General features: G+C 42.5%; 1 protein-coding gene and 1 pseudogene across 1 annotated transcript; one reads left to right on the forward strand and one right to left on the reverse strand.

The window, feature by feature from the left end:
* LOC144337080 (zinc finger protein ENSP00000375192-like) overlaps positions 1 to 25,088 on the forward strand; it is a 34,324-nt pseudogene that overhangs the window by 5,722 nt on the left and 3,514 nt on the right.
* LOC695588 (small integral membrane protein 20) lies at positions 2,438 to 3,225 on the reverse strand. Its single transcript, XM_015123460.3, has one exon. It carries the CDS (start codon positions 3,162 to 3,164, stop codon positions 2,961 to 2,963), a length of 204 nt encoding a protein of 67 aa, XP_014978946.3. The 5' UTR covers positions 3,165 to 3,225; the 3' UTR covers positions 2,438 to 2,960.

Consider the following 25,088-nt stretch of genomic DNA (forward strand, 5'->3'; position numbering starts at 1 on the left):
TGTATGCCTGTAATCCCAGCTACTCGAGAGGCTGAGGCAAGAGAATCACTTGAACCTGGGAGGCAGAGGTTGCGGTGAGCCAAGATCACGCCACTGCACTGGGCAACAAGACCGAAACTTTGTCTTAAAAAACAACAACAAGAACAACAAAAAACTGATCCGCCATGATCAAGTTGGCTTCACCCCTGTGATGCAGGGCTGGTTCAACATATGCAAATCAATAAACAAAATTCATGACATAAACAGAACTAAAGACAAAAACCACATGATTATCTCAATAGATGCAGAAAAGGCCTTTGATAAAATTCAACTTTCTTTCATGTTAAGAACTCTCAATAAACCAGGTGTTGAGGGAATATATCTCAAAATAATGAGAGCTTTTATGACAAAACCACAGTTAATGTGATATATTGAATGAGAAAATGCTGGAAGCATTCTCTGAAAAGGATGACAAGACAAGGATGCCCTTTCTCACCATTCCTATTGAACATAGTATTGGAAGTTATGGCCAGGGCAATCAGGCAGGGGAAAGAAATAGAGTACTCAAATAGAAAAAGAGGAAGTCAAATTGTCTCTGTTTGCAGATGACATTTAGAAAATTCCATCATCTCAGCCTAAAATTTCCTTAAGCTGATAAGTAACTTCAGCAAAGTCTCAGGATACAAAATCAATGTGCAAAAATCACAGGCATTCCTATAAGCCAACAATAGACCGTCAGAGAGTCAAATCATAATAAACATCACAACTGCTACAAAAGAATAAAATATCTAAAATATAGCTAACAAAGAATGTGAAGGACCTCTTCAAGGAGAACTACAAACCACTGCTCAAGGAAGTAAGAGCACACAATCAAATGGAAAAACATCCCATCCTTATGGATAGAAGGAATCAACATCATGAAAATGGCCATACTGCCCAAAGTAATTTATGGACTCAATGTTATTCCCAAACTACCATTGACATTCTTCACAGAATTAGGAAAATAAAACAACAAAAAACTTTAAATTGCATATGGAACCAAAAAAGAACACATATAGCCAAGGCAATCTTAAGCAAAAAGAACAAAGATGGCAGCATCACACTACCTGATTTCAAGCTATACTACAAGACTACAGTAAGCAAAACAACATGGTACTGCTCCAAATGGTACTGCACCAATGGAACAGAAAAGAGCCCTCAGAAGTAACACCACACATCTACAACCATCTGATATTCAACAAACCTGACAAAAACAAGCAATGGGGAAAGGATTTTCTGTTCAATAAATGGTCCTGAGAAAACTGGCTAGCCATATGGAGAAAACTGAAACTGGACCTCTTCCTTACATCTTATACAAAAATTTACTCAAGATGGATTAAAGACTTAAATGTAAAACCCAAAACCATAAAAACCCTAGAAGAAAACCTAGGCAATACCATTCGGGACATAGGCATGGGCAAAGACTTCGTGATGAAAATGCCAAAAGCAACTGCAACAGACGCCAAAATTGAAGAATAAGACCTAATTAAACTAAAGAGCCTCTACACCGAAAAAGAAACTATCATCAGAGTGAACAGGCAACCTACAGAATGGGAGAAAATGTTTGCAATCTACCCATCTGACAAAGGTCTAATATCCAGAATTTACAAGAAACTTTAAAACATTTACAAAAAAAAAAAAAATCCATCAAAAACCGAGCAAAAGCTGGGCGTGGTGGCTCATGCCTGTCATCCCACCAGTTTCAGAGGCTGAGATGGGTAGCTCATTTGAGGCCAGGAGTTCGAGACCAGCCTGGCCAATATGGTGAAACCCCGCATCTACTAAAAATACAAAAATTAGCTGGGCATGATAGTGGACGTCTGTAGTCCCAGCTACTCGATAGACTGAGGCAGGAGAATGGCTTGAACCCAGGAGGTAGAGGTTGCAGTGAGCAGAGATCATACCACTGCACTCCGGCCTGGGAGACAGAGTGAGACTCTATCTCACAAAAAAAAAGGGGGGGGGGCGGCAAAAGATGAACACACACTTCTCAGAAGAAGGCAATTTATGTGGCCAACAAATATATGAAAAGCTGCTCAACATCATTAGATGAAATATAAATCAAAACCACAATAAGATACCATCTCACACCAGTCAGAATGGTGATTATTAAAAAGAAACAATAGATGCTGGTGAGGCTGTGGAGAAATAGGAACGCTTTTACACTGTTGGTGAGAATGTATATTAGTTCAACCATCGTGGAAGACAGTGTGGTGATTCCTCAAGGATCTAGAACCAGAAATACCATTTGACCCAGCAATCCCATTACTGGGAATATACTCAAAAGAAATACAAATCATTCTACTATAAAGACACATACACACGAATTTTTTTTAAAATCATTTTAATGTTTTTCACTTCTATTAATTGATTATTGATTTCTACACAAGTGTATGCATCTAGTTTGACTTGCTTCATATTTATTTTCCAACATGGTGCAGTCTTCAGCATGAGGTGCACGAAGTACCTTGTCCTCAAAGAGCTTTATCAACTTGAACATTTTCAAAGAGCTCTATAAGGCAGCTCAGCATGGCAGTTTTTTACTGAAATCTCTTATCTGGAAGACGGCAAAATAGACCCGGACCTTCCCGAGCCCACTGGTTGCTTGTATTCATATCACAGCTCGCTTGAGTAAGTGGTAACGACAGAATAATAAGCAGATTGCTCCAAACCCAGCTGGGTGAGATAGCTTCATTTTTGGAAAATCAACTGAATCACGAAAACCTTCCTAATGGTATAATTTGTTCCAGAGTTCTTTTGATACTTAAGAAGGGAAATATTAATCCTTGTGCACAGTCTTTTATTACAAACACTCTTATTTATGGTATTACGGAGTTTTCTTCTCCAGCCATCATTCTCCGATGAGGTGACTGACTGTACCCCATGCAGAATTGAAAGCATGAAGAAATCTCCTTTCTTAATCAGAGCTGGTGACAGCCTTCTCATTTCCTGCCAAATGGATCAGACCACACTTTTAACCCTGGTGGCTGCACATCCTCTTGAACAATTCCAGCCCGATTTATGGCTTGCTCCCTCCTGTAGTCTTCCAGTCTCATTAGGGGTCGGAAGTAGATGGGATAGAAGGCCGCGCCGATCAGGGAGATGAAGCTGCCGAAAATGAGCGCGGTGCGCAAGTTTCGGGACATGGCGTTGGGCCCCAGGCTGCCCTGACCCGCCGACCTCCCTGCACTCTCGGAAACCTGGCTACCCACTTGCACACGAATTTTTATTGCAGCACGATTTACAATGGGAAAGACATGGAACCAACCCAAATGCCCATCAATGACAGACTTGACAAATAAAATGTGGTACATACACACCATGGAATACTGTGCAGCCATACAAAGAAATGAGATCATGTCTTTTGTAGGAACATGGATTAAGCTGGAAGTCATCATCCTCAGCAAACTAACACAGGAATAGAAAACCAAAAACTACATGTTCTCACTCATAAGTGGTAGTTGAACAATGAGAACACATGGGTACAGGGAGGGGAATAACACACACCAGGGCCTGTTGTGAAGTCGGGGGCAAGGGGAGGGCACCTAGAAGGGTCAATGCGTGCAGAAAACCACCATGGCACACATACACCTATGTAATAAACCTGCACATTAACTAAGCATTGCCTCTCAAGCTTTATTTAATGAGCTTATAAATCACTTGGTAATGTTGGTCTCACTCTATGTAATGTGATTCTGCAGGTATGGAAAGGGTCCATGAGAGGGTGTTTTAAATAAGTCCCCTGTCAAGGCTGACCCCCCCTAGGCTCATCATTAGCATTAGTTAGAGAAGCAGGCGCAGTACAGAGTCTCCTACACTTGGCACTCTTGTCACAACACAATTACTTCTGGAACAAATGAAAACAACCAATCTCCATCCTAAAGCATCATAATCTTTGTTGGCTTTTTAAAGTTTTTTGTTTTGTTTTGTTTTGTTTTTTTAGACAGAGTTTTGCTCTTGCTGCCCAGGCTGGAGTGCAATGGTGCAATCTTGGCTCACTGCAACCTCTGCCTCCTGGGTTCAAGCAATTCTCCAGCCTCAGCCTCCCAAGTAGCTGGGACTACAGGTATGCATCACCATGCCTGGCTAATTTTTTGTATTTAGTAGAGATGGGATTTCACCATATTGGTCAGGCTCATCTCGAACTCCTGATCTCAGGTGATCCACCCGCCTTGGCCTCCCAAAGTGCTGGGATTACAGGCATGAGCCACCGTGCCCAGCGGCTTTTTAAAGTTTACAGAGAAAACAGAAAGCAGCAATATGTGACTGAGTCTGCATTTATTTTTATTAATTAATTAATTATTATTATTATTTTGAGATAGAGTATTGCTCTATTGCCCAGGCTGGAGTGCAGTGGTGAGATCTGCACTTACTGCAACCTCTGCCTCCCAGGTTCAAGCTATTCTTCTGCCTCAGCCTCCTAAGTAGCTGGAACTACAGGCATGCACCACCATGCCTGGCTGACGGTTTTGTTTTTTTTTTGTTTTTGTATTTTTTGTAAAGTCAGGATCTTACCATGTTGGTCAAGCTGTTCTTGAACTCCTGACCTCAAATGATCTGCCCACCTTGGCCTCCCAAAGCGCTGGGATTACAGAAGTGAGCCACCGCACCCCACCCTTCCTTTTGCATTGTAAGTACTTCAGCATGCAAATAATTACCTTGGATAATCAAGTTTCTGTCAAAAGAACTTATGTATCTTTTAGTATTTATCATTCTGTATTGCTAAATTTAATTCTACCTTTGTGTCCAACTTTCATGTGCTCCTAAAATGAGCTTTACTCTGAACAAATCTATGTGTACTTTTAACCGAAAATTTAAAAAATAAACCTTTGCCAAAGCAAAAACAAAGCAATGAATCTCAAGTTACAAATAAAGACAATCCTGAGTCAAAAAGAATGACAAAAGGTTTATTTAGCTGTTAACGTAATTTACATATATTTCAAAAAAGCAGAGAAAAATATCTACATACAGTCTAAATGCTTTAATAAAACAGATGAACAAAATATCCTCCCTTACTTTCATGTATGTGAATAAAGCCTCTTATTTTTAATTTACATTTTCTCCTAAAACAACCAGGTCACTGGACATGTTCTTGAACTCTTGGACATCTGAATTGTGAACCTGAAAGAATGTTTATGGTAAAAAAGCAGAAGAGAGAAAGGTGCTATAATAAATTGATGGGTGCACATAAATAAATCAAGTTGTCAGAGATACACAATAATAGTGGGAGTCTACAACACCCACGGGCACTAACAGACACATTATTGAGGCAGAAAATTAACAAAGATATTAAGACCTAAACTCAACACGTGACTAAACAGTCCTAATAGACTTCTACAGCTCTCTCCATCTAAAAACAACATAGTATAGTCTTCTCATTACATGGCACATACTCTAGAACCACACACAGAGGCCACAGCTTGATAAAAATGTAATTCAATACAAAGAAAATCACTTGAATCATACAATTACATGGAAATTAAACAACCTGCACTTGAATTACTTTTGGGTAAATAATGAAATTAAGGCAAGAACCAAGAAGTTCTTTGAAAAAAAAAAAAAGAACAAAGGCCGGGCGTGGTGGCTCAAGCCTGTAATCCCAGCACTTTGGGAGGCCGAGACGGGCGGATCACGAGGTCAGGAGATCGAGACCATCCTGGCTAACACGGCGAAACCCCGTCTCTACTAAAAACACAAAAAATTAGCCGGGCGAGGTGGCGGCGCCTGTGGTCCCAGCTACTCGGGAGGCTGAGGCAGGAGAATGGCGGGAACCCGGGAGGCGGAGCTTGCAGTGAGCTGAGATCTGGCCACTGCACTCCAGCCTGGGCGACAGAGCGAGACCCCGTCTCAAAAAAAAAAAAAAAAAAATGAGAACAAAGATACAACATACCTGAATTTTTGCAACACAGTTAAGGCAGTGTTCGGAGAAAAATTTATAGCATTAAATGCTTATATTGAAAAGTCAGACTTCAGCTTAACAACCTGACATCATAAATAAAAGACTAAGAGAAGCAAGAGCAAATCAACCCCTTAGCTAGCAGAAGACAAGAAATAACCAAAATCATTTCTGAATGGAAGATTTTGACATGAAAAACTATACAAAAGATCAAGAATTGCAGGAGTAAAATCTTAAAAAAAAAAAATTATCAACAAAATATTGGCAAACCAAATTGAGCAGGACACCAAAAACCTAACCGATTATGATCAAGTAGGGTTTATTTTGGGGATGCAAGGCTAATTCAACATACGTGAGGTGGGGTGTGGTGGCTCACGCCTGTAATCCCAGCACTTTGGGAGGATGAGGCAGGTGATCACCTGAGGTCAGGAGTTCAAGACCAGCCTGGCCACCATGGTTAAACCCCATCTCTACTAAAAATACAATAATTAGCCAGGAGTGGTAGCTGGCACCTATAATCCAGCTGCTTGGGAGGCTGAGGCAGGAACCTAGAGGCAGAGGTTGCAGTGAGCTGAGATGGCGCCACTGCACTCCAGCCTGGGCAACAGAGCGAGACTCCGTCTCAAAAAAAAAAAAAAAAAAAAAAGAAAAAACAAAAATCACAGATGAATTAAAAATGTGATCATCACATAAACAGAACTAAAGACAGAAAGCACAAAATTATGTCAATAGATGCAGAAAAGGCTATCAATATAATTTAACATTTTTATGTTAAAAAGCCTCAACAAACTAGGCATGGAAGGTGCATACTTCAAAATAATGAATTATCGGCTGGGAGCAGTGGCTCATGCCTGTAATCCCAGCACTTTGGGAGGCTGAGGCAGGAGGATCAAGAGGTCAGGAGATCGAGATCATCCTGGTTAACAGAGTGAAACCTCATCTCTACTAAAAATACAAAAAAACTAACCGGGCGTGGTGGCGGGCACCTATAGTCCCAGCTACTCGGGAGGCTGAGGCAGGAAAATGGTGTGAACCCAAGAGGCAGAGCTTGCAGTGAGCCGAGATCGCACCACTGCACTCCAGCCTGGGCGACAGAGCGAGACTTCGTCTCAAAAAACAAAATAAAATAAATAATAATAATGAGTTATCTATCACAAACCCACAGCCAACATACTGAATACACATAACCTGGAATCATTTTTCTTTGAAAACTGGCACAAGACAAGGATGCCTCCTCTCAACACTCCTATTCAGCATAAAATTGGAAGTCCTGGCCAGAGCAATTAGGCAAGATAAAAAATAAAAGGCATACAAACAGGAAGAGAGGAAGTCAAAACTTATTTCTGTTTACAGATGACATAATGCTGTATCTGAAAAACCCTATAATCTTGGCAGAAAAGCTTTTCAAACTGACAAAAAATTTCAGTAAAATTTCAGAATACAAAAAAACTATAAAAAATTAGCAGCATCCCTGTAAATCAAAAAAAAAAAAAAATGCATGCCAAAAGACAAATCAAAAATGGAATCCAATTCACAATCACTACAAGAAGAACAAAATAGGACTATAGCTAACCAGGGAGGTGAAAGATCTTTATGACAACACTGAAAACACTGCTTAAAGAACTCAGAGAAGGGCCAGGCGCAGTGGCTTACACCTGTAATCCCAGCACGTTGGGAGGCCGAGGCGGGCTGATCACCTGAGGTCGGTAGTTCAAGACCAGCCTGACCCATATGGAGAAACCCCGTATCTACTAAAAATACAAAATGAGCTGGGGTGGTGGGTGCCTGTAATCCCAGCTACTCGGGAGGCTGAGGCAGGAGAATCGCTTGAACCTGGGAGGCGGAGGTTGTGGTGAGCCGAGATTGTGCCATCGCACTCCAACCTGGGCAAAAAGAGCAAAACTCCGTCTCAAAAAAAAAAAAAAAAAAAAAAAAGTCAGAGATGACACAGAGAAATGGAAAATCATTTTACGCTCATGGATAGAAAAGATCAATATTGGCCAGGCAAAGTGGCTCACACCTGTAATCCCAACACTTTGGGAGGCTGAAGTGGATGGATCACGAGGTCAGGAGTTCGAGACCAGCCTGCCAACATGGTGAAACCCCATCTCTACTAAAAATACAAAAATTAGCCGGGCGTGGTGGCAGGCATCTGTAATCTCAGCTACTCGGGAAGCTGAGGCAGAGAACTGCCTGAACCCGGGAGGCAGAAGTCACAGTGAACCGAAATCATAACACTGCACTCTAGCCTGGGTGACAGAGCAAGACTCCATCTCAAAAAAAAAAAGAAAGAAAAGATCAGTATTATTAAAATGGTCATACTGCCAAAAAATTACAGATTTGCTATTTTTATCAAACTACAAAAGTATTTCTTAACAGAATGAAAAAAACAAAACAACAAATTTTACAATTGTGGAACGAAAAAAGGGCCCAAATAGCCAAGCCAATCATAACCAAAAAGAACAAAGCTGAAGTCATTACCTGAATTCAAACTGTACTACAGGGTACAGTAAACAAAGCAACATAGTACTGGTACAAAAACAAACTCATAGACCAACACAACAGACAGCCCATAATAATGCCACACACTCACAACTATCTAGTCTTTGGCAAAGTTAACAAGAGGAATCTGGAGAGAATTCCCTATTTAACAAATGATACTGGAATACCTAGCTAGCACTATGTAGAAGATTGAAACTGGACCCTTTCATTACACTATATACAAAAATCAACTCAAGATAAAGATTTAAATGTAAAACGTCAAATTATATATTTAAAAAAATCCATGAAATACCATTCTAGACATAGAAGCCGGCAAAAATTTTAAAATAAAGATATCAGAAGCAATTGCAACAAAAGTAATAATTGACAAACGGAAGCTAATTAAGCTAAAAAGCTTCTTCACAGCAAAGGAAACCATCAACACAGTAAACAAACAACACACAGAATAGAAGAAAATATTTGCAAACTATGCTTTTGACAAAAGTCCAATATCCATAGGTAAACAAGTTTACAGAAAAAAAAAAAGACCTCACTAAAAGGTAAACAAAAAACACGAAAAAGATGGTTTCTTTTTTTTTTTTTTTTTTTTTTTTTTTTTTTTTTTTTTTGAGACAGAGTCTGGCTCTGCCGCCCAGGCTGGAGTGCAGTGGCCGGATCTCAGCTCACTGCAAGCTCCGCCTCCCGGGTTCACGCCATTCTCCTGCCTCAGCCTCCCGAGTAGTTGGGACTACAGGCGCCACCGCGCCCAGCTAGTTTTTTGTATTTTTTAGCAGAGACGGGGTTTCACCGTGTTAGCCAGGATGGTCTCGATCTCCTGACCTCGTGATCCGCCCGTCTCGGCCTCCCAAAGTGCTGGGATTACAGGCTTGAGCCACCGCGCCCGGCCAAGATGTTTTTTTTCAAAGAAGACATACATGTGGCTAACAAGCATATAAAAAATGCTCATCACTAATCAATCATTAGAGAAATTCAAAGAAAAACCACAGTGAAATATCATCTCACACCAGTGAGAATGGCTATTACAAAGTCAAAAGATAACAGATGCTGGCAAGGTTACAGAGAAACAGGAATGCTTATACCAGTGGGAGTGTAAATTAGTTCATTATAAAAAGCAGTGTGACGATTCCTCACAGAACTAAAACAGAATTACCTTTTGACCCAGCAACCTCATAATTGGGCATATACCCAGTAAAATACAAATTATTCTATCATAAAGACATACACATGTTCATTGCAGTACTATTCACAATAACAAAGATATGGAATCAACCTAAATGCTTCTCAATTGTATACTGGATAAAGAAAATATGGTATGGCTGGCCATGGTGACTCACACCTGTAATCTCAGCACTTTGGGAGGCCGAGGCAGGTAAACAGCCTGAGTTCAAAAGTCTGAGGCCACCCAGCGCAACATGGCAAGACCCCATCTCTACAAAAAATACAAAAAAAAAAAAAAAAATTAGCCAGGCCTGGTGGTGTGTACCTGTAGTCTCAGCTACGTCGGGGGCTAAAGTAAAAGAGGATTGCTTGAGCCTGGGAGGTTGAGGGTGCAGTGAGCTGAGATCATGCCATTGCACTCCAGTCTGGACAACAGAGTGAGACCATGTCTTCAAAAAGAAAATAAAATAAAAGGTTTAGGCCAGGCGCAGTGGCTTACGCCTGTAATCCCAGCACTTTGGTAGGCCAAGACAGGAGGAACACAAGGTCAGGAGTTCGAGACCAGCCTGACTAACATGGTGAAACCCCGTTTCTACTAAAAACACACACACAATTAGCCGGGCGTGGTGGCAGGTGCCTGTAATCCCAGCTACTCGGGAGGCTGAGGCAGGAGAATAGCTTGAACTCGGGAGGCGGAAGTTGCAGTAAGCCAAAACCATGCCACTGCACTACAGCCTGGGCAACAGAGCCAGACTCCATCTCAAAAAAACAAAACAAAACAAAAAATTTAATAAAAATAAAGTATGGGCCAGGCACGGTGGCTCACGTTTGTAATCCCAGCACTCTGAGAGGCTGAGGCGGGAGGATCATGAGGTCAGGAGATAGGGACCATCCTGGCTAACACCAGTCTCCATGAAAAATACAAAAAACTAGCCGGGCGCGGTGGTGGGCACCTGTAGTCCCAGCTACTGGGGAGGCTGAGGCAGGAGAATGGCATGAATCCGGGAGGCAGAGCTTGCAGTGAGCGGAGACTGCGTCACTGCTCTCCAGCCTGGGCACAGAGCAAGACTCCTTCTAAAAAAATTAAATAAATAAATAAAGTATGGGGTCCGGGTGCAGTGGCTCACACCTGTAATCCCAGCACTTTGGGAGGCCGAGGTGGGTGGATCACTTGAGGTCAGGATTTGGAGACCCCGTCTCTACTAAAAACACAAAAATTAGCCAGGCGTGGTGGCGCACACTTGTAATCCCAACTACTCGGGAGGCTGAGGCAGGAAAATCGCTTGAACCCAGGAGGTGGAGGTCGCAGTGAGCCAAGATCGTGCCACTGCACTCCAGCCTGGGAGACAAGAGAGAAACTTCATCTCAAATAAATAAAATAAATATCATAAAATACTGTGTGGCCGTTAAAACATGCACGCGTGCGCGCACACACACGCACGCACACACACGCACGCACACACACATACACACACACAGAAGATCATGTCCTTTGAAGCAACATGGATGAAGCTGGAGACCATTACTCTTAGAAAACTAACGCAGCAGCAGAAAACCAAATGCATGTTATTCTAAGTAATAGCTGAGGATGGGCACAGTGGCTCACGCCTGTAATCCCAACACTTTGGGAGGCTGAGGCGGGCAGATCACCTGAGGTCCAGAGTTCGAGACCAGCCTGACCAACATGGAGAAACCCCATCTTTACTAAAAATACAAAATTGGCCAGGCGTGGTGGCACATGCCTGTAATTCCAGCTACTTGGGAGGCTAAGGCAGGAGAATTACTTGAATCCAGGAAGCGGAGGTTGTGGTAAGCCAAGATCACACCACTGCACTCCAACCTGGGCAATAAGAGCAAAATTTCATCTCAACAACAACAACAAACAAGTAAGAGCTGAATAATAAGAACACATAAAAACAAAAAGGGAACAACAGACACTGAGGCCCAGTTGAGGTTGGAGAATGGGAGGACAAAGAGGATCAGAAAAAGTACCTGTTTGGTGCTATGCTTAGTACCTCAGTGACAACATAATCTGCACACCAACCCCCCATGACACAATTTTAGCTGTATAACAAACCTGCATGTGTACCCCTGAACCAAAAAATAAAAGGTAAAAGGATAAAAATCTATGAGTGGGAAACAGTGCAATGTAGGTGGAAGAACTGGTTTGTGCTACAGATAGCGGCTCAGGTAGAGGTATACTCTGATGGATTTTGTGTTTACGCAGGCAGATGAGATGATGAACAGGTGGTCTAGAACCCTCAGTTGGTAGGGAAAACAGGTTGCTGTTACAGATTCAGTGTCTGGGGGTTGGGATATGCCAGGAGACTTGTAGACACTTTTGTAGGTTTTTGTCAAGAAACACTAGAATCAAAAATGCTGTTGTAAAATTTCTCAGGGTGGTGTCTAGTCCTGGGAGACGTCTGGACACATTAATATCTAGTGGGTTTGCTTGTGAGTGAGTGGGAATCCTGTGGTGACAGCTGTGGGAAAAGGGGTTTGCTGTCAGAGTTTCTTTCCTCTAAGTTTGGATCCTCTCTCACTCTGGGAGACCAGGAATCACAGGACAATGGGCAGTGTGACAGTCTGTGTACAGGAGAGCAGAGCCTCCCATTCCCAGATAAACCAGAGTTTTATTCCAGGCCAGGTCTCTGTGATATCTTTTTTCTTATACCAAATCTGTAGAGTTTGCTGAACACCAAGCCATTGTCCAACACCAACTCATTGTCTAACATTTGAATTTGAATTCTGACAGCACCCAGAGTCAGCACAGACCCTGATTCAGGGCTCATTTTCACAATAATGTCCTAATGGCAGATGCCTGTCACAAACCCCATAGGCCCATCTATGCTTCTGAGCTACTGTTTAAAAATTATGGACTCCCATAACCTCCCTCAAGTTTCATAATTTGATAGAGTTACTCACAGAACTCAGCAAAACGCTGTAGTTACATTTACCAGCTTATACAAAATACAACCCCCAAAAAAGTCAAATGTAAGAAATATATAAGACAAAGAAAAAAATGGGGAAAGATGAAGCACATAGATAATCCTGGTAAACAGCTGTGATTAATAAAAGTCTCTATCCTTTGTGTTCTCCAGAAACAGTTTATGGAAAGAAACACACTTTCCATTATGGCTTAGTTGGTGCTCTTTTTTCTTACCTATCACATAGCCAGACGCAGACTGCACATTTTCTTCTCGTTCTCATTTTTAAAAATCAGCTGGCCGGGAGCCGTGGCTCACGCCTGTAATCCCAGCACTTTGGGAGGCTGAGGCCGGTGGATCACCTGAGGTCAGGAGTTTGAGACCAGCCTGGCCAACATGGTGAAACCCCTCCTCTACTAAAAATACAAAAAAAAAATTAGCCAGGCATTTTGGAAGGTGCCTGTAATCCCAGCTTCTTGGGAGGCTGAGGCAGAAGAATTGCTTGAACCCAGGAGGCGGAGGTTGCAGTGAGTGGAGATCACACCACTGCACCGCAGCCCAGGTGACAGAGCGAGACTCTGTCTCCAAAAAAAAAAAAAAATCAGCTGAATTTTTCTTCAGTGGTCATAATAAAATACTTTTTAATCAAACTTCACTTATCTTCTCCCCACAGGCTCCTTAACATTCAGCTACACTCAATCTGTGTCAAAATACAACCCCATTTTATGTCCTTCCTAAGGACATGTGGACTTCAGGGTAAAACATTAATCTAGAATATGACTTTTTCACCCTCCATTTGCCATTTCCCTCCCACCTTCGTTCTAATCTCGTTTGTTACTTCCTTGTCTGCCTGAACTTGCAATTTTTAAAGATCTTATAGGTATTTTCTTCTGTTACAATACTTCTTTGGAATTTAATTTTTACATTAATCTAACTTTGGTTTATCTTAAATGGTCTAGAAACTGCTTCAAAACAATAACCACTTCATCTTCACAAAAATCCTGCCAGTTCTTTTCCTTCTGAACCTTAACTGCATCTGCCTGTGGGTCCCCAGCTTTCCAGGGCTCTGTAGCTTCTCTCACTATAAAGGTTTCTTCCATGGCTGGGGTGAGCAGGCTGGGACATCTGCAAGAGAGGCTCTTCAGAAAAAAACTAATTGGGCCATTAATAACCACCTTTTGCAGGCTCAATATTAATTAGCCTTAGCTTGGAGTCACTAGGCTCATGCTTTGATTTCCATTGTCAGAGTTATTAACTTGGTTTTCAAAACTACGTGTGTGAAAAATTCAGTAACATTACTCAAACACAATGTTCATATAACGGAATGAAATTATAAGGCGATTCCATTTTATACCTCAATGAGAAAAGCAAAAGTATCAATTCCTTTCAGACAATACATGTCTTACTATTTCCATTAAAAATCACGTAGTAACAATTAGTCATATGGGAACATTTCTAGAAGGTACCAAGTTTTATCTCATAAAATTTAGCATGAAACTCAGAAGTCAAGATAACCAGATACAGAACAGAGATATTCACTGTCACAAATTTACCCTGCAATAAAAGGAAATGATATTTTATGAATCTATGTAACGTAACTTACCAATTACCTATCACATTTTCTTGTGGAAATGTATTCTGTTTCTTGTTTTTTGTTTTTTTAAGACGGAATTTTGCTCTTTCACCCAGGCTGGAATGAAGTGGCACAATCTAGGATCACTGCAACCTCCGCCCCCCCGGTTCAAACAATTTTCCTGCCTCAGCCTCCCCAGTAGCTGGTATTATAGAAGCCCACCACCACGCCCAGCTAATTTTTATATTTTTAGTAGAGATGGGGTTTCACCACATTGGCCAGACTGGTCTTGAACTCCCAACCTCAGTTTATCCACTGGCCTCAGCCTCCCAAAAATGCTAGGATTACAGGCATGAGCTACCGCGCCTGACGGGAAACGTATTCATTTCCTACAGCCAAAATGCAGGAGAGATTTTCCCTATTATTTTTCTTGGTAGCATTTTAAAAGCAAAGTCTTGCAATTCTGCTTGAAATCACCCAGTCATAAAAAACACTCCTGAAAAAGTTCCTAACCTCACTTTGGGAAAGAAAAAGATAAACAATAATTTTTAACAAATGGAATACATAATTTTTTCTGATATGCACAATTTTCATGCCCTATGTAAATACTATAAGTATTTTCTTACCTTTTAAATTTTACTAATAAAATATAATTTACAGTTAAAAAACTAAAGTCAATATAAGTGAACAAATCTTTTCAAGGTGAAAAACCCAGGGAGTAGCAGTGTTGATTAGAAAACAGATATGTAGGCTGGGCACAGTGGCTCAGCCTGTAGTCCCAGCAGTTTCAGAGAACGAGGCAGGCAGATCACGAGGTCAGGAGTTCGAGACCAACCTGGCCAACATGGTGAAACCCCGTCTCCAATAAAATTACCAAAAAAAATTAGCCAGGTGTGGTGGTGCACGCCCATAGTCCCAGCTACTCAGGAGGCTGAGGCAGGAGAATCACTCGAACGTGGGAGGCGGAGGTTGCAGTGGGCCGAGATCGCGCCATTGCTCTCCAGCCTGGGTGAGAGCTAGACTCCGTTTGAAAAAGAAAAAGAAAAGAAAGAAAACAGATGTGTCTGACTCATGTGTCAATTCAGATCATCCAATCACTTGAGAGATTCTCCCACTCCATCCTGCTCACTTAAGTGCTCAGTGACCACTCTCTGAAGAGACAGTGCACTATGCTCAAGTGAGTGCCCCAAGTGTATTTTACTTCGCAAGTTTTTGAACCATCTCACTGAAGTCAGGTTTTCTCTTTTGTCTTTTGGGATACTATTTTTTCTTTCACAAATCTTAGAGCATTTAGAAGGCAGAAATTATTTCTGTTTTCCCCTCAATACCAGCATGTGATTGGTGGACCAGCAATCTGTCTCCAAGAAATGGAAGCTGGGTTGGGTGAAGATGATTTTAATGTCTCAAGGGGTTAGCTTTTCAAAGGAAGAGTACACCAAGAGATTTTTCTTTTCCCCAGGGTATCCACTTCAGAGGCTACACTCCCTACTTCAGGTTGTCCTGTGAAAGAAAATGACTTAGGAGCTGATATTCACTAGATACTCTAGCAGACATAGCCATAGCCGTTACCTTGGGTTATTCAGAAACAGTACTGAAACCTAGGACCAAGAAAAAACGACAGGGTTGCTGAGGACAAATCACCCCATAACGTTTGCAAAATAAAAACATCTTGACACTAAAACATTCTCATAAGATCTTTGTGCCTAAAGACAAAAGAAAAAGAGGCACAGAGATTTTTTACAATTCACTATCAGGGGATTATTCTTTGCTTTCTTCTCATGGGAAATATTTACAAACAGAAAACATTCCTCTTTCTTTTTCTTTTTTCAATTTTAAATAATTTTATTTAAGACACTGCATTTTCCACTTACAATACAGAGTTTATAAAGTGCAATGTTATTGCCTTCCCCTGTGCATATGTTCCATACTCAAATATTGAGAACTTACTATAACAGCTTAACTTTTTAAAACTGCCACAGAATTTCTACAAATTTAGGTCCTTCAAATGAGAAAACACATCTTTTTCAATATGCCATCTAATGCTTTGTCAAAAAATGATTAATTAAAATACAGTATCGAAAATGTACATTAAAGAACAAATAATAAAGTAGATTAGGGACAGGAAGTTGGCATTTGAGATTTTCAAAAGAAACTGAAAATTCAGTATTTTACTGCAAGCCAGAGTTAGGCTGGAGAAATGGGGTATGGGGGGTTGACTTGAGATCCTGCTTGGGACCCATGTGAAAAATGCAAGGGAAAATCAGTCCCATGTGGCGGCAAATAGACTGAGGTGGCTCCAGTCCCTGGATTCCTAATTTTTAAAAATCTAACTCAAATGCTTTTTTTTTTTTTTTTTTTTTTAGAAATTACTACATTGGGGGAAACAAAATTCAGGCTTAAAAAACAATAAACTGCCAAGTAAGCTCTGGTTACACAACCAGGAAATTTGTAGGCTCAAGGTGAAAATTAAGAAACTACGTAAATGTACCTAACCGATTACTGAATTTGGGCATTTTCATCATGCATCTGTCCTTTGAGATCTTTTCATGGACCACAAACTACAACCCATAGCTGGGTGCGCTACAATTTTTGAACCGCTCCTTGTGTAAATTCTTAAGTATTTTCGCGATAACTCCCATACATTTTTAATAGGCGAAAAGAGGAACTAGGAACCCCATAAACCAAACAAAAGCTCTTTCCATTCATGAACCCTCACCCCAACACTCCGAGTCAGGATTCTCCCCTGACGACCCTCCTGTGGTCCCTGCACAATCTGGGAGAGACGCGGCGCTGCGGGTGCAGAGCAGCCCAGAGAGGGCTCCAGGCCAGGGCACAGTCACTGCGCAGGGAAGACACAGGACGGCCGGGGTCCGGCTGTCAGCGCAGTCGCCAATCTGATGGCTGAAGGGGACTGAGGCCGAGTTGGGTAAGGAGAACTCGGGGCGCAGATTGTGGAGCTGACTGCGGGGAGGCCTGAGTCCCGCCACAGCCCCTTCCCCTCTCTCCGGATGTCGGACCCGGCACTCTCACCATTTCTAGGCTTCCAGGGGGTCCTGGCATCTTCAGGATCTTCACTACTTGTAGGTCCGGCGTGGATCTTCACTACTTGTAGGTCCAGGGTCACAGAGGCTGGGCCTCAACGAGCAGAAGACATAGAACCGCGAGGACCAGACCAGGAACTCCGGCTGCAACGAGAGACAAACACCCCGCCATATCCCGGAAGCCGCCCTTTCCGCTCCAGCTGCGTGCCTGATTGGATGGTTCCAGGCCAGCGCCGCTGACTGGATAACGTTTAAGACCCCCCCCGTGCCGCGCCCTCACGCCCTGAGTGACAGAAGATGTGGCCAAATGCTGGGTTGAATGAAGAAAGAGTGACAGCCCAAGGTGCAGCCTTTTCAGGCCGGGCTTCCTCCCAGGGGTGAGCCAAGACCACTACACAGGGTGTTAGCCTTTAACCTTGTGTATAAAGTCTCATGTATTTGTAAATACTATACTGTATCGCTGCTCACACATGAAAAGAATAGAATAATAATTATTTATAAATTTCTGCTTTTTTTTTTTTTTTTTTTTTTTGAGACGGAATCTCGCTGTGTCGCCCAGGCTGGAGTGCAGTGGCGTGACATCAGCTTACTGCAACCTCTGCCTCTCGGATTCAAGAGATTCTTCTGCTTCAGCCTCCTGAGTAGCTGAGATTACAGGCGCGTGCCACCACGCCCCGCTAGTTTTTGTATTTTTAGCACAGACAGGATTTTCACCATGTTGGTCAGGCTGGTCTCGAACTCCTGACCTAGTGATCCACCCACCTCGGCCTCCCAAAGCACTGGGATTACAGGCGTAAGCCACAGCGCCTGGCCTAAATTTCGGCTTTTATAACCTTCCTGGCTCTGGTCTTTTGAACAGGCAACCTGAGATAGTTTTGTTTTGTGTTAAGATGGAGTCTTCCTCTGTCGCCCAGGCTGGAGTGCAATGGTGCGATCTTGGCTAACTGCAACCTCTGCCTCCCGGGTAGCTGGGATTACAGTCATGCGCCACCATGCCCAGCTAATTTTTTTGTATTTTTGTTAGAGACCGGGTTTTACCATGTTGGCCAGGCTGAACTCCCAGGTGATCCGACCGCTTCGGCCTTGCAAAGTGCTGGGATTACAAGCGTGAGCCACCGCGCCCAACTAACCTGAGATTTTTAAAAGGACACAATCCTTCCAAGTAAAGTGTGATCCACATGTGAATTTTAAATTTCCTATTAGCCAAACTTTAAAAACAAGAAACACACGGGGCACGGTGGCTCACGCCTGTAATTCCAGCACTTTGGGCCAAGGCGGGCAGATCACGAGGTCAGGTGTTCGAGATCAGCCTGCCCAACATGGTGAAACTCCGTCTGTACTAAAAATGCAAAAATTAGCTGGGTGTGGTGGCAGGTCCCTGTAATCCCAGCTACTCGGGAGGCTGAGGCAGGAGAATCGTTTGAACCTGGGAGGCAGAGGTGGCAGGGAGCTGAGATTGTGCCACTGTACTCCAGTCTGCACGACAGAGTGAGACTGTCTCTAACATAAAAATAAAAATACTTTGGCCCGGCGCGGTTGGCTCACACCTGTATTGCCAGCACTTTAGGAGGCTGAGGCAGGCAGATCACGACATCAGGAGATTGAGACCATCTTGACCAACATGGTGAAACCCTGTCTCTACTAAAAATACAGAAATTAGCTGTGCGTGGTAATGTGTTCCCCTAATCCCAGCTACTCAGGAGGCTGAGGCAGGGGAATCGACTGAAGGAGGGAGCTGGAGATTGCAGTAAGCCAAGATGGCGCCACTGCACTCCAGCCTGGGTGACAGAGTGAGACTCCATCTCAGAAAAAAATAAAAAATAAAAACACTTTTTAATATGTGTGGGCTATTTGTGATTTTCAACACTGACTAAAAGTACTGTGCCTGAACCAATCTCTTACCTTGAAATCAAGTGACTATAGACAGATCTGCTAGGAAGACATTTCATTTCTTTCTTTCTTTTATTTTTTTCTTTTTTAATTTCTTTTTTTGAGACGGAGTCTCGCTCTGTTGCTTAGGCTGGAGTGCAGTGGCGCGATCTTGGCTCACTGCAACCTCAGCCTCCTGGCTTCAAGCGATTCTGGTGTCTCAGCCTCTCGAGTAGCTGAGAATTCAGGAGTGCGCAACCATGCCCGGCTGATTTTTCTATTTTTAGTAGAGACAGGGTTTTGCCATGTTTGCAAGGCTGACCTCAAACTGCTGACCTCAGGTGATTCACTCGCCTTGGCTTCCCAAAGTGCTGGGATTACAGGCATGAGCCACCCCACCTGGCCTGTATTTTGATTTTAAAAATAGCAGAGCTGCTGTTGAAGATGTCAAAGTCAGAAGCAGCCATGGGACAAATCTCAGAAGCACACGTGGAAATCACACACAGTGAATGCATCCCTCACCCTGAACCAATTGTTTTCACCCAAGTCTGCATGTAAAAATCACCTCGGGTGGGCGGGTCTTTAAAAATCCCCCAAACACGAGTTGCCACACCCCAATTAAATCAGGTTCCTGGAGTGGAAACTGGGCAACAGTGTAGTTTAAATATCTCTATGTGATGCCAGTGCAGCCAAGCTCAAATGCCTCTGCTGTAAACCAACACTTTTAGGTGACCTAGTTGCAAATTATTTCTCAAATGAATGAAAAAATGTTTATCCCTAAGACATGGCCTTTCAGTCTTACCAATATTACCAAATTAGTGTTCTTTGCAGAACCAACTTTGCTATTGGTTTTGTTCCTGAATCAACCCAGTTCCATATATATTGAGTGCACCCTATGTGCAAGGCACTGTGCTAGGTGCCCTGACATTGGTGATCATTACTGTGGAGGAAAATTTTTCTGGAATAAAGGTTGCATTCCCCCAAAATTAAAAACATGCCATGAACCGAATTGGGGCTAAAACAAAAAGACCTATGGTCTCACTCAAGAGTTAGGGCTTGGCTGGGTGCAGTGGCTCACGGCTGTAATCCCAGCACTTTGGGAGGCTGAGTCAGGCGGATCATGAAGTCAGGAGATCGAAACCATCCTGGCTAACATGGTGAACCCCTGTCTCTACTAAAAGCACACAAAAAAGTAGCCGGGTGTGGTGGCACGTGCCTGTAGTCCCAGCTACTCAGGAGACTGAGGCAGGAGAATCGCTTAAACCAGCAGGTGGAGGCAGCAGTGAGCCAAGACCACGCCATTGCACTCTAGCCCAGGCAACACGAGCAAAACTCCGTCTGAAAAACAACAACAACAACAACGCTGGAGTGGGGACTGTCAGAAGTTTGCACCTTATGCAAAGGACACAATGACACACCTAGTCCTGACTGGATTTTCCCACCTTATGTAAATGAAGCACCTCTCCTGACCAGCTTGTTTATAAAATCCCTTGGGCTTTTCACTTTAAAACGACAACTCTTTTTCCTGGGAGTCCTCTCTATGCCAGAGAGCTTTCTTCCCTTTGCTTATTAAAATTCTGCTCTAACCTCACCTTTGGAGTGTCTGCGCCTTGATTTCATTGGCTGTGAGACCAAGAACTTCGTGTGACACCCCAGATAATGAGGCCAGTTCCAGTGCCTTCTCAATGGTGGCCCACCAGTGACCCTCACAGCCAAAACACACATGGGGCAGAAACACCAGTCACCTGCCTGGGATGGTCAGGTGGGCAGGAGCAAGCAGGGACTCGGTGAGAAAACCAGAATGTGTGTTCAAGGGCAGGCACTGAGTGTTCAGCTGGGTTGGAAAATTCAGATTCTCTTTCAGGATGAGAAACTTCAAATAAGACAGGGCGTACGCTATAGAACTTCTCAAAACTTGGGAATCTGACCAATTCTCTGTGTTTCAGAACATCCTGAGAGACACAAACTAAAAGATTAAGCATTATTGACTAAACCTTGAAGGCTGCACATTTGAATGCTACTGACAATGTCAGCTACTGGCCCCGAGAATGTAAGCTGGGAGCCTCCGACCACTCTCTTGAAGTCTCACCTGTAGAGTAGATGCACTACCCAGGGATTCTTCTAACTGGAACTCCAGATGGCTATTTCTGGAACTTCCCAGCATTGCTTGATCTGGATGTAGGTATCCTCCCAAATTTGGTGTATATATGTACGTATTTTCCTTTTCTCCTACTTTAGTCTTTGCTAAGTTTACCATTATACTCTTGCTTCATTTATCATTAAACTTTTCTCTGAACTGCATTTGAGTGTAATATTGTGGTTTCTTTTGCTCATGAATCCTCGAACCTATGATGAAGGTAAATCTTTCAGCAAAACACCCCCAGGTCATAAAAAACTTGGGCTCCTGGGCCTGTCAGAAAGTGGAATTCTTACCTTAAAGGGGTCTGTATCTGAAAGCATGCCATTCTAGGCAATAACTTGGTTAAAAAAACCAGATTTTTTTTTTTTTTTTTTTTTGAGACAGTGTCTTGCTCTGTCACCCTGGCTGGAGTGCAGTGGTGCAATCTCAGCTCACTGCAATCTCTGGCTCCTGCCCTGAGGTGATCCTCTCACCTCAGCCTCCCAAGTAGCTGGGACTACAGGTGAGTGCCATCATGCCTGCCAAATTTTTATATATTTTTTGGTAGACGGAAGGGGGTGTCTCATAATGTTGCCCAGACTGGTCTTGAACTCCTGAGCTCAAGCGATTCACTCACCTCAGCCTTTCAAAGTGCTGGGATTATAGTTGTGAGCCACTGCACCCAGGAAGAAAACAGATTTTTATTGCACTTATGCAAATAACTATATTGTTATAAGCTAAGAATATTCACAACTGGGCACGGTGGCTCATGCCTGTAATCCCAGCACTTTGGGAGGCCAGGTGGTTAGATCACAAAGTCAGGAGATCAAGACCATCCTGGACAACATGGGGAAACTCTGTCTCTACTAAAAATACAAAAATTAGCTGGGCATGGTGGCACGTATCTGTAATCCCAGCTACTCAGCAGGCTGAGGCAGGAGAATCGCTTGAACCAGAGAGTGGGAGGTTGCAGTGAGCCAAGATTGCACCACTGCACTCCAGCCTAGTGACAGAGCGAGGCTACACCTCAAAAAAAAAAAAAAAAAAAAAAGGAATACTCACAACTAGTTTTCAAATTTTGGGGAAATCAGGTGGAGAGAATTATGCTCCAAATTTTGTTTATACTAGTATATTTTACTTAATCTAATTCTTTGTTCAAGTTGCCAAGAACCCGGACACCCTGCATTAGTAACACGTTCTCTATGTGGCATAACTTTTGTAGCACAGAGTTGTATATCTTTTAAATAATGTACATTATCTGACTTTTTCCATGATACATTTTGTATTTTGTATCCAGTTTGAAAAGCATTTTTATTATCTGTGCAAATAAATATATTCTCACTTATTTTCAACTGATAACCTTAGCCACATATTTTTAAAATATTTTTTAATTATCTGTAAGACGATATAATAATCTTACTTTATATATTCTGAGTGAACATGTAAGTATCTGGACACTATGTAATCAACTAACTTTTTAATACATTTCAAATGCTTCTTTTATCAGACACTCTACTTATTTTAAATGCATCCTTTTAAAATACATTCTATGAATGGATAAAGAATGACTAGACAGATGTCATAAATATATGCAAAGGTAAATATAGATGCAAATACACATCTGTTTAGACAATGCTGCTTTCAAAATCACAGAGAATGGCCACTTTTTAACCTTTTATTGTAATTAAATAAAATAACAGATTTTCCTTTTTTTTTTTTTTGATATAGTTTCTCTCTGTCACCTAGGATGGAGTGCAGTGGTGAGATCTCGGCTCACTGCAACTTCCACCTCCCAGGTTCAAGCGATTCTCCCGCCTCAGCCTCCTAAGTAGCTGGAATTATAGATGCCCACCACCACGCTCTGATAATTTTTGTATTTTTAGTAGAGACGAGGTTTCACCATGTTGGCCAGGCTGGTCTTGAACTCCTGACCTCAGGTTACCTGCCCACCTCCTCCTCCTGAGTGCCGGGTTTACAGGCATGAGCCACGGGATCCAGCATATTTGAAGGTTTTAAAAAGCCCCCGGGGTGATTTTTACATGCAGGCTGGGATGAAAACAATTGGTTCAGGGTGGGGGATGCATTCGCTGTGTGTGATTTCCATGTTTGCTGCAAAGATTTGCCCCATGGCAGCTTCTGACTTTGGGATCTTGAAAAGCAGCTCTGCAATTTTAAAAATCAAAAGACAGGACCGGTGTGGTAGTTTACGCTTGTAATCCCAGCACTTTGGGAGGCCGAGGAGGGCAGATCTCCTGAGGTTAGGAGTTTGAGATCAGCCTGACCAACATGGTGAAACCCCATCTCTACTTAAAATACGAAAATTAGCTTAGCCTCAGCTACTCGAGAGGCTGAGGCTGGAGACTCACTTGAACACCGGAAGGGGAGGTTGCAGTGAGCCGAGATCGGGCCACTACACTCCAGCCTGGGTGACAGAGTGAGACCCTGTCTATAGTCACTCGACTTCAAGTTAAGAGGTTGTTTCAGGCAAAGTACTTTTAGTAAGTGTTGAAAATCATAAATAGCCTACAAATATCAAAACTGTTTTTATTTATTTATTTTTTTTGAGATGAAGTCTTGCTCTGTCGTCCAGGCTGGAGTGCAGTGGCGCCACTTGGCTCACTGCAATCTCCAGCTACTGAGTTTGAGCGATTCTCCTGCCTTAGTATCCCGAGTAGGTGGGATTACAGTCGCCCACTACCACGCCCGGCTAATTTTTTTTTTGTTGTATTTTAGTAGGGACGGGATTTCACCATGTTGGTCAGGCTGGTATGGAACTCCTGACTTCAGGTAACCCAGCCATGGCCTCCCAAAGTGCTGGGATTACAGGAGTGAACCGCCGGGCCCAGCCTATTTTGAGCTTTTTTCTCTCTTTCTTTCTCACTTTTTTTTTTTTTTTTTTTTTTTTTAGGACAGAGTCTCGCTCTGTCACCCAGGCTGGAGTCCAATGGTGCGATCTTGGCTCACTGCAACCTCCGACTCCCTGGTTCAATTGATTCCCCTGCCTCAGCCTCCTGAGTAGCTGGGATTACAGGCACACACCACCGTGTCCAGCTAGTTTTTGTATTTTTAGTAGAGATGGGGTTTCACCACATTGGCCAGGATGGTCTTGATCTCCTGACTTTGTGATCCGCCCGCCTCGGCCTCCCAAAGTGCTGGGATTACAGGCGTGAGCCACTGCGCTAGGCTCTATTTTGAGCTTTTGGCATAATTTCCAAGCTTCCCGAAATCAAATTTCAGTTTAAAAATTGTCTTCTTTTTGACCACTAACTTTTGGATGCTACAGAGCGCCAATGCAGCATCTAAAAGAATGATAAACAGAATTACTTGATTTGTTTAATTACATGGGAAGCATTGTCAAATTAAAAACAATTTTTGGATCAGGTGTGGTGACTCACGCCTGTAATCCTAGCACTTTGGGAGGCTGAGGCAGGTGGATCACTGGAGGTCAGGAGTTCGAGACCAGCCTGGCAAAAATGGTGAAACCCTGTCTCTACTAAAAATACCAAAATTAGTTGGGCATGGTGGCCCATTCCTGTAATCCCAGCTACTCGGGAGGCTGAGGCAGGAGAATCGCTTGAACTCAGTAGCTGCAGGTTGCAGTGAGCTGAGATTGTTCCACTGCACTCCAGCCTGGGTGACAGAGCTAGAGTTCCTTTAAAAAACAAAACAAAACAAAACAAAACAAGAATTAAATAAAAATGGTATTTGACCTTCAACTTATATTTTAATAAATGTGTGATTAATATTTATATCAAAATAATATGAAATTTCAAAAATTTTATATATCTGAGTATATTCTAGTAGTCATAATTATGGTGATTTTGATAAATTATTGTAGGCCACAGATATAATCAATTTTTATTTCTTTATAACCATTTTATTTGCACAGTTAATGGTTTAATTCTGATGTAGTTTCTAAAAATCTCAAAAGCTTGCAAAATTCTAGAGTATTATGTCTCTAAGGAGGTTCATGAAAAGTTGGAAA

Source organism: Macaca mulatta, chromosome 19 (assembly GCF_049350105.2).
Source record: "Macaca mulatta isolate MMU2019108-1 chromosome 19, T2T-MMU8v2.0, whole genome shotgun sequence".
NCBI lineage: Eukaryota > Metazoa > Chordata > Mammalia > Primates > Cercopithecidae > Macaca > Macaca mulatta.